A 10005-nucleotide genomic window follows, 5' to 3' on the forward strand; every position below is an offset into this window, starting at 1 on the left:
GTTTGATGTCCCTGCCCAGAGGGGAGGTGGGAGCGGAGGGGGCAGGTGAGCCTCCCTCCCACCCTCTCACCAGGCTCAGGCCCCGTTCTCTTAGGCACTAGACTCTCCAGCCCCCAAGCCTCCAGGCCTCGCCCTCAGGCTCTGTCTCCAGGTCCCTCCCTCTCCAGGCGCTGCCCCCCCACCCGGGCTCCACCTTTGGTTCCGAGATTAGAGGTACAAAGCAGTAACATGAGGAGAATACTGCGAATGTTCTCAATTTTGGCTACGTTTGTTGGCGAATTGAGAACAAAGTTCTTTCAAACATTAAGAATTCCTGTTTCTAGAGTTCAGAATTTGTGTATAAAGCTTTTACCCCTGAGGCGCCCACCTGTGCACATAGCCCAGCCGGTGCACCGAGTCTATGGCCATGACAATCTCCGCCAGGTAGAAGCGCGCCATCTCGGCCGGGATCCGCTCCCCAAACTTGCTCAGCAGCGTCAGCAGGTCCCCGCCCACGTAGTACTCCATGACCAGGTACTGGAGGGGGCGGGTCGCGGGGTCAGTAAGCCCCGGGGTGACCTGGCTGATAGCCCTGGACAAAGACTCCCAGAGATCCCGCAGCAGCACCCCCAAGGGAGCCCCAGAGGTCTTCCAGGCCAAATCAGAGACCCCCTCCCCCACCCAGAACCCCCAATTCTGCCAGATGTCACTAGGCAGAGATCCACACCCCAGACCCCCCGCTCAGACTCCGCAGAGCTCTCCCATTCCGGGTAAGGTCCCCCCAGGCGCAGCTTTATTGAGCCCCCAGAATCGGCCTGGGAACGCCCGCCATCCCGGGAAAGGAAGCCTATTCCTACCACAGGGCTCCCCACCCTAAAACCGCTCCCTGCCCGCCTCCTTGATTGACAGCCGTGGGGCGGACTCACCAGGTAGTTCTCGTCCTGGAAGGCGAAGTGCAGCTGCGTGATCCAGCGCCGGTCCCCGTTCACCAGCACATCCCTCTCTTCGCGGAAGCACGACACCTGCGGGGCAGCGGGAGGCGCTGAAGCGGTTGGGGGGCTGGGGGTTGCGGGGAGACTCCTCCGCGCCCAGCACAGCCGGCACGGGCCTCACCTCGCCTCTCTTCAGCATGTCCCACTTGTTCATGATCTTCATGGCGTACACCTGGCCCGTCTGCTTCATCTTCACGACCGCGACCTGAAGGCCGACACGGGGGGCTGGGGTGGCGGCGGGGAGGAACACCCACCGCCCAGGCAGGACTCCACCGAGACCCCGCCCACCGCGCCACGCCCATCGGTCTTAAGCCCCGCCCCTGCTGGTTTTAGGCTCCTAAACTCATTCATCAATTTCTAAGGCCCCGCCCCCAGTCCTGGGGCCTGCCGAAGGCAGGGAAGGCCGGGCTCCGGCTGTGGCGCAGGGCTCACCTCGCTGAACGCCCCGCGTCCGATCACCTTCAGGATCTCGAAGTCCTCCCTCTGCAGCCGGGCCTCCTTAAGCCTCGCCGCGATGGGCTCCACTGGGGGCAGGGCGGTGAGAACCGGGGGTCACCGGGACTGACATGGAGACGAGGAGGGAGTCCCGCACACTGTTCCTCAGTCTCCCCTCGCTGATCCTCACTCTCAGCCTCCCCCACTCCTTGCCTGCCCTTTGAGACTGTTGGCCTCCCAAAGGCTTCCCCACATAAGCACTGGGTGAGGTTTGGGGGATGCAAAACTGCCCTCCCACAGGAGTGGGAGGCCCGGGAACCCCTTTTTGGGACCAGGCATGGGGTCAGGGCTCCTGTGGGAGCAGGGGTGGGGTCCGGGGACACGAGTCTGCAGAAAGGAGGCCCCGGAACAGGGAGGACCAGCCCAGTTCTAGCTCCCTGGGCCCCCACCCCCAATTGGGGTGATGGGAAAGGGTCCGAACATGCAGCTTTGCCCAGTCCCTCTAGGCTCTTGGACCACACTTAGGGAAACGCTGACTTGGGGGGCGGGGCCAGGAGAAGGAGCTGAAGAGGGGACAGGGCCATGGTGGACCCGCATCCAGGGCTCCAGGCCCAGTTCAAATGTGTCCTCAGTCCTTGCAATCCAGGAGCAGCGCTCTGTTCTCCCCTATTTACAGACCGGGACTCAAGGCTCCGACAGGTGAACTCCTTTGCCCAAGGTCCTACAGCTAGGAATGCTAACAGGGCAGTTTGGGAATAGAGGGGGGAGTGGGGACTGAGGGGGGGGGGCAGGAGACTCAGGGACTTGGGAGAGGGAGGCCTAGACCCCCAGGGGTGGAAGCCACTGGAGACCTCGGGGTAGGGTGGAGAGAGGATGGGGGTGAGTAGGAATGAGGGGAGATACAGTGGTTATGGAGGGGAGAGGCGTCCAGATGGGGTTCGGGGAGAGTGGGCCAGCAGGGAAGAACCAGTGAGGGCCCAGGATTGGGGAGGGAGGAGAGAGCCAAGACATTGAGCCCTTTTAAGGCAGTGGCAACCCAGGCCCCCTCCCCCGCCCAAGCCCGCAGGGGAGGGGCCCGCAGGACACTGCTCGGGCCACAAAAGGAGTGCTCCTCCCAGGAGAGCCGGACCCCTGCCCCCACCGCAGGTCTCAGTTTACCCCGCAGGTCAAACTTCATCCCCTGCAAAAAGACGTCTTCTACGAGAGTTGCTAAGGGGCTGGGGGGGTGGGGTGGCGGGTAAGGTTCTTGAAAGGCTGAGTGGCCTGACCCCTGACCTCCATGCTCCCATCTGCGAATTGGGAGGCAGAAGGAGAGGAGCAGGGCCTGGGTTCCGAGGAGATGGACACGAGGAAAGAAGGGGCAGGAGAAACAGGAAGAGGAAACGCAGGGACAGAGGAGCCTAAGGACCCAGAGAGCAGGCCGAGGAGGGACAGGCCGGGGAGGGACAGCGTGGCAGACTGTCAGACGCCCCAGTGAGCCCGAGTCCCGGCCAGAAGAGGGTGGGGACAGGCGAGGCAGGAGGCGGGGGTTCAAGCATCTTCCCTCTGGAGGACTGGACCTATTTCTGGGGAGGACTTGGCAGGAAGGGGCTTTGTGGGAGAAGCGGAGGACGGAGGCCATGAAGGAGAATGACCCTGGAGACTCAGGGAACCAAAATGGATGGGCGGTTCCTCCTCTGGGGGTAGACGGGGGACAGGGAGGCTTCTGTCTGGAGCTGGTTGTCCCCTAGGGCCTGCCTGAGTCACTGAGCCTGTCAGTGCCTGGGCACCTGTTGGGGCAGCTGGAGAGGCTGGCGCCTAACACCTGCCCATGGACCGCGCCCCTGGCAGCTGCCCCATCCTGTCTCTGTGAGAGCCCCTTGCTCTGGGAACCAGGGGGGAGGCCATAGGGTGTGTGCGGGCACCTAAGAGACAGGAGTCCCAGCATGTCCCTCGGCCTGGACTGGGGGGTAGGGGTGCAGGGGGCCATGGGGGGCTGATCCCAGCCCAGCCTACCATGGCTCCTGAGTCATGGTTGCCCTGGCCTCTGCTGACCCCACTCTGCCCAGCAAGAGTGGCACAGGGGTAGGGGCATGTCACCCCAAGACCCAGGCCCCAGCTCTGGGCCCCTGAATAGGAAGCTCTCCCCATGTCTGCCCTGCCCTCCAAGAGCCTCCAACGCCCAATCCCATTCCCTGCCTCTGCCCTACCCCCACCTCCCAGTGGGGAGGGGGCATGCAGGCAGGTACTCACCCCACTGCAAGAAGTCGGCCACATACTTGTCCTGGGCCAGGTCGGAGGCACCCAGCTCCTGGTGGACGCCCAGGAGAAGGTCGAGCAGGGGCTCCAGCCCCAGGAAGCCGGGGTCCAGCACCAGCTGCTGGAGCCGCCTCAGCCGCACCTCAAAAAAGTCACGGGGCCTGGCAGCCCCTGTTCAGGCCCCAAGGCCCTGGCTGCATGTCCGCCTGTCCCTGGTTGTCCCCTGGGCCTCTGGCCACTTCTCTCTGCAGGCTGCAAAGGCCTCCTCCTCTTCTCCCCACCCCTTGACCAGCCCCCTCCCGCCTACCAGCCTTAACCCCTCACAAGCCAGGCCCCCCCAGAATGCTTCAGTGTGAGACTGGGGGGTAGAGAATCTCAACCATTCAACACCCCGCCCGCCAATTAAAGGCGGAGTACAGAGGAAAGCTAAAGCAACAGGTGTGAGGGGCCCAAGATGAGCCCTCCCATTCCCCAGAGGGGGCCAATTAAGGGCCAGTGACCTGGAACACTCCGCCCAAGCCCTGGAGTTGGGGGGGGGGGGGGGGGCTGGGAAGGGGGGCAGGAGGCCAGGACAGCTTTGTGGGTGACTCAGCCAGGAGTCGGACTTTGGGGCAGTTTAAATTTAGCCCTCAGGCCTCCTGCTTTACACTTTTTTTGGCAGGAGGTGGGGAAGGGGTGGTGAGAGAATTGGGAAGGGAGGCCCTCAGGAGCCAAGACCAGGGGTGACACTGGCCAAAGACTGGGGGAGGCAGAGGAGCCCCCAAAATAGCTCCTTGGGCCCGGCATGCAGCCACATTCCTGCCCAGGCCAAGATTAGAAACAAACACTTGGAGGGGGGGGCGGGGGCAGGAGAGCCAGCCAGGAGGGATCTCGTTGTCCTTTCCAGGGCGGACAGTCCTCCCGGAGGAAACCAGTCTCCCGGACAGCTGGGCTGGCCAAGCCCTGTGTTCACGGGCACTGGCTCTGGGCCTTTGGAGCTGCCTGGGGAGACCCCATTTGGGAAGACCCTGTAACATGGACTTGGGAGGTTTGGGCATTTTCAAGCCAAGCAACGCTGCAAACTCCCACCGAGGACTCCGGGAGGGGCCCTGGTGGTTCTCTTCCCTCGGGTTTAGGGGGAGACGCTCCTCCATCCAAGGGGTCCTGCTCACCGCTGGTAGGTGTCGAGAACATCCCTCCTCCCACCTTCAGTTTTTCCCATTAAAAGGGCGGGAGGAGGCAGGGCCTGGCCCGCGCTCTCCCTGGTGCACACCCACTCCGATCCGATCTCCAAGTGCTTCCGTCCCTGAGCTCCAAGGGCCCTCCTTTGGCCTCTGTAATGTTTCCTGAGCCCATGCAGCCCAGGTGGCTCGCTCGGTTCTACTACTCCTTTTTTTTCTTTTCTAACCTTCACTGGAGCACAAGCTTAGAGAGGGAGAGAAACACTGATCTGCTGCTGTGTGCTCCATCTCCCCCACCCCAGGCCCTGACCCGGCTCAGACCAGCAACCTTTCAGTGCACTGGATGCTCAACCAAGCGAGCCACCTGGGCAGGGCTCTGTAACTTTCTAAATAAACTTTATCTTAAAACAAAAAGCGGACACGCAGTGAAAGCACACACACTCCCGCCACACCCCGAGGAAGGGATCAGACGCTGTGAAAACAGGGAACTTTAGTATAAATAAGAGGTGCTGGGGACAGAAGGGCCCCAAGGGGCTCCCATAACTTAACACTTTTCAAAAGCACGAACACCAGCAGGGGAGACGGGGTTTGGGTCCGCAGACTGAGGGGCACACTGCGGAGCTGCGCTCGTGGGTGGGGAGCTTCTCCCTCCCCCGCCCCAGGACCAGTCACATGCTGGGGACAGGGATGAGGCTAACACTGATGTTTCAGCGGAAGGGGTCATTGTACTTGGCAGTGGGTGGGGACAAGGCTGAGGCCACATGAGCCACTACATCCCCCCAGGGTCTAGGCCAGTCTGGGGGGACTCTCTGCCCCCCAGATTGTGCAGGGCGGGGGACCAGAGCAGTCCATCCGTCATGGTTAGTCTTGTTAACAGGTTGATCCATGAGGTCAGCGGAAGGGTGACGGCTGGGAGGCGAGGCGGGGCAGGGAGCCCAGCATCCAGGGCCTCACACCACTGTGCCGCTCGGGGAGTTGCCTGGTTGGGAGGAGATGCCCTGGGAAGAGGAGGGGAGACAGCAGGGGTTAGAGAACATCTGAGGTCCCACCACCTGGCCTTGCCCTTGTCCACCGCACACCCCCCACCCAGGATGCGGCTCTAGGTTCTGGAACTTCCATCTCAACTAGCTTCCCCATCCCAGCAGGCAGCACTTTTAGGCAATAATTGAAGTCCTCAGGTGATCCTGAGCAGAGGATGGGGTAGGGGTGGAGGTGGGGAAGAGGGGAAAAGTGGGGTCCCCTTCTGGGGGGGGGTGCCTGAGATTCTGGGGGGGAAAGAACTCAGGGACAGTCCTACCTCTACCACTGACTTGCTGGGTGACCTGGGCCAACTTCCTTCCCCTGTCTGGGCCTCGGGCTCGTCTGTGAACTAGGGAGGTAGAGGGGTCTCTTTCAGGACTCAAAGGACTCCCCAAATCCCAACACCTCACCTATGAGGCTCTCAGTTCTAGGGATGCAGGGCGCTATAATCCCAAAACCTCCCAAGGAACCAAGCCACGGCCCTCAGATGTGACATGCTGGGTGCCAAGCCCAGACCCGAGCAGCAGAGACATCAGAGTCCACAGCCTGTGCTCCACCCCGAGCCCCATGGCCACCCCAGGACGGGCACATCAACCGCCTACTGCCCGTCTTCAAGCCTCCCCGTCCTAAGAGGTTAGAGGGGCAGGGACTTGGCCGAAGTCACACAGGAAGACGTGCAGAACTGGACCCGAACCTGGTAATCCCGCCTGTGCCTCCAGCACTGGGCTCCTACGCCAGGGCCAGGCTGGAGGGCGAGCTCAAGGCTCAGTCTTGCCCACAGAACTTGACCCGCAGTATCCAGTTTCATCATTTAAAAATCACGTTTTCCACAGGAATACGGATCCGGCTTCAAGGAACAAGTGGCAAGACCTGGCTGTGCTGGGCCCAGGGGCTGCCCTCTGGTAGCCAGCCATGGTCCCTAACACCCCGCTCTCCTACCTGGCCGTGCGGACGGCTGCCAAGTGTTCTAGACCTACCGTGAGATGTGGCAGGGCTGCCCCTCACCCTATGGGCTAGAGGCTGTGATCGTGACAAACTGCTCTCCCCAAACCTGCCTCCCCGAGTCCCAGGTCCCCGGTAGGCCGGACTCACCGCCTTGCCCGGCCGGGCCCAGGTGCAGATGAGGCCCTCCTGGCAGGCGGTGATGATGCAGTCCTCCAGGAACAGGAGAACCGTCAGCCGCTCCTGGGCAATCTTCTTGCACAACAGGGGCTTGAGCAGGGGCACCTCGTGGATGCGTGGGCACAACGCCGTCCCCAGCACCTTGGCCGGGTCCAGGCGGCTGTGGGGAACAGGCCCGCTGGGCTTGTCCCCGCTGCTGCCCCCCCCGCCCCCCAGGCTGATGTTGCCCAGGCTGTGGTAGCGCTTGTGCTCTTTCTCCGCCCCCCGGTCCCTCCGTTCCTGCAGCGTGAGCGTGGCAAAGCGGCCGATGCTAAACGGAGTGCCCGGCTCCGTCCCTGTGCCTGGGCCACCCGCCTTGCCACTGCCCGCTGGGTGTGGGAGGCTGTTGGAGCGGGACAGTGAGCGGGGCAGGGACCCGGGGCCGGGCTCGCCACCCCGAGAGCTGCTGGCAGCAGGCGGTGTGGTGCTAGGCGTGCCGGGGAGCGTGCGGGTGCGGGCCAGGGGTGGGTGTGGGTAAAGCACGTCTTCGGTGAGGTCCCACAGGCAAAACTGCGTGTCCTGGCCGGCCGAGCCGAAGCGGTAAGTGATGGAGCCGGCCTTGGGCATTGGGGAGAGCGGGTCTCCCCCATTCGAGCCTGGGCCGGCCACCTCGGGCTCCTCCTCCTCCTCGACGCTCCGTTCCGCATCACCACTGGCTGCCGCCTCCTCGGCCCTTGTGGTGTAGGGGTCGAAGGCCACAGCATTGACCCAAGACTTGTGGCCATGGCCACGGGCCACCACGCGGCCCTCGGTGAAGGACCACACGGTGACCAGGTCATCCTCACCACCCGTCACAACATAGCGCCCATCGGGGCTCCAGCACACGCAGAGTAAGCCCCCGAAGTAGCTCTTCATGAGCCCCCGCAGGAGCATGGAGTCAAAGTGAAAGACGCGCAGGCAGCCGTCTTGGCTGACACAGGCCAGGTGCCGGCCGTCGGGCGAGAAGGCAAACTCATTGAGGGGCCCCTCGCCCACCGCCCACTTGGCCAGCGGGTTGCGGGGTGCCTTGCTCTTGGCAGCGTAGACGGCGAAGCCCTCCCCCTGCTTCAGCAGGCTGTACTGGGGAGGTGCCGACGCACACGGGTGGCTGACATTGTACAGGTACAGGTGGCCGCTGGCGTGTGATGCCAGAAACAGGCTCTCCGACTCAGGCAGCCACTTCAGGTATGTCACCTTGGTCTTGTCAATCAGCCGCTGCCAGGAGAGATGACGGGGTTGGGAGAAGGCCATCAGACCCTGACAGACCTGCTTCCCAACCCGGTTCCCCAGGCGGCCATCAGACGGGGCCCAGGCCCCCCAGGAGAAGAGCCCCCTCAGGGAAAGGGCGGTCATGGGCACGCAGAACGGCTGCTTCTGCGGCGGCCACAGGGCTCCATGAGCCTCAATGTCCCATTTGTGGCAAGGGGGCAGTCCTGCCTCCCAGGGAACTGTCTTCCGTCTAATGCCCCCACCGTCTTTCCATGTCGAGCTCAAGGCAATAACCTGACCCACAGGCCATCGGCTCCCGTAAGGAGCGGTGCGGCTCACTGCCCCAGCCCCAGCGCAGAGCTGTGCACACAGGGGGTGCCTGGCAAGTGTTTCCTAGACGCATGAATGGCAACCCCATCCTGCCTGCAGCTCATCTTTGCTCCTCTTCTCCTCACAACTCACATCCAATCTTCAATAACATGCAGAACCTGACCTCTGCTCACCTCGAACCCCAACCACCCTGGTCCCAGCCACCATCAATCCTGGAGTGGCCTCACTGGCCACCAGACCACCACTGCCCGTGTCCATTCCCCACACTGTTGCCCGGGAGCTGCCATCAGTGAGTCAGCGCCTGCGCCCCCCACACTGACCCCCGGGCAGCCTTTCTCAGCCAGGGGCTCAGAGAGAACTAAGCCTCACGCCCTTAGGCATCCACCGAATGGAAGGAATTAATTTCTTTTCTCCGTATCCAAGTTGCTTCTCACTCTTGGGAGAATTGAGAAAACAACCAGATCAAAGCATTTCTGTGTTATACGGCTCAGCTGAGCCCAGGGGAGAGGCTCTGAAGGCCCAGCCTTTCCACAGCCTTCCAGCCCCTACAGGACCGGCCCCTCCACTGACTCCGGGAGCTCACCGACTCCCCCCACCCCCCAGACCTGCTCCGACCAGGTCCTGCCGCGGGGCTTCTGTCCCCGCCTCCCTCTACTCAGAATGTCCTTCCCCGGTTCCTTCGTGCCTCCTTCACATCGTCATTTCAATGTCACCCTCCCAGTGAGGCCCTCCCTGACCACTACCCCACCTCACCCCGCACCCGCCATGCAGCACTCAGCACGTCCTGGCGAACCGCACGCTCCACTTGCTGGGTAACTGACTGCCTCGCTAGATGAAAGCTCCACAGAGGTGGGCCCTCTGTTTTGTTCACCGCGATGAGCCATGCCCAGTGCTGAGAACAAGCCTGGCCCTGAAAAAATGCTCCGTAACTATTCTGTGAATGGGTGAGCTAGTGCCTTTTTATTCCATTCACTGTTCCACGCACTCCCTTCTGCCATTCATGCAATTCTATGCAGATGGAACACTGCTTCTGAACACACACAGGGCACGAGTACCCACAGATAAGGCTGCTCGCCGGCATTTCCTCTTGTGCCAAGTCTGCCCGGGACTAAGCCATCTCCGTGCATGATTTTACAACAGTCCTGTGAGGTAGGGATGAAACCCCATTTTGCAGCGCAGGGAAACGGAGGTGCCGGGAGGCACCGTCACCTTCCCAAAGCCACACGGTGAGTCAATGTGGTACAGCAAGGATTTGAATCCAATGCCCACGGGGCCCAGAATTTAAAGACCAACGGCTCTGACTTAAAACCAGTCCAAACTGACTGGCCTCAGTTCTCTAATCTGCAAAATGGGCCTCTCAATCCCCAACCCACTGGTTGATGAAAACTCCAGGAGTAATGTATTCGTATTAGCTATCACACTGGCTGCTGTCTGTCACCCATCCCACATAGCTGTCAGTCCACCCCCCTTTCCTCCCTCATCCTGCCCGCCCCCCCCCCCCC

The 10005-nt window shown here is 62.0% G+C and overlaps 2 protein-coding genes across 2 annotated transcripts in view; both read right to left on the bottom strand.

Annotated features, from left to right (window-relative positions):
• Positions 1-3784, bottom strand: part of DMPK (dystrophia myotonica protein kinase) — a 9008-nt gene extending 5224 nt beyond the window's left edge. Inside the window, exons 1-6 of the mRNA XM_006764415.2 lie at positions 3639-3784; positions 1404-1495; positions 1093-1176; positions 906-1001; positions 368-516; positions 1-11 (exon numbers count right to left, since the gene is read on the bottom strand). Of these exons, the coding sequence (XP_006764478.1) occupies positions 1-11; positions 368-516; positions 906-1001; positions 1093-1161 (325 nt within the window). The 5' untranslated portion in view covers positions 1162-1176; positions 1404-1495; positions 3639-3784. The remainder of the gene's footprint in view (positions 12-367; positions 517-905; positions 1002-1092; positions 1177-1403; positions 1496-3638) is intronic.
• A 1490-nt stretch (positions 3785-5274) lies between these two features.
• DMWD (dystrophia myotonica, WD repeat containing) overlaps positions 5275-10005 on the bottom strand; it is a gene marked incomplete at its 5' end in the record, with an annotated part of 6279 nt that continues 1548 nt past the window's right edge. Inside the window, 3 exons of the mRNA XM_006764416.2 lie at positions 5275-5802; positions 6102-6173; positions 6917-8179. Of these exons, the coding sequence (XP_006764479.1) occupies positions 5755-5802; positions 6102-6173; positions 6917-8179 (1383 nt within the window). The remainder of the gene's footprint in view (positions 5803-6101; positions 6174-6916; positions 8180-10005) is intronic.

Source organism: Myotis davidii, unplaced genomic scaffold, assembly GCF_000327345.1.
Source record: "Myotis davidii unplaced genomic scaffold, ASM32734v1 scaffold741, whole genome shotgun sequence".
Classification (NCBI taxonomy): Eukaryota; Metazoa; Chordata; class Mammalia; order Chiroptera; family Vespertilionidae; genus Myotis; species Myotis davidii.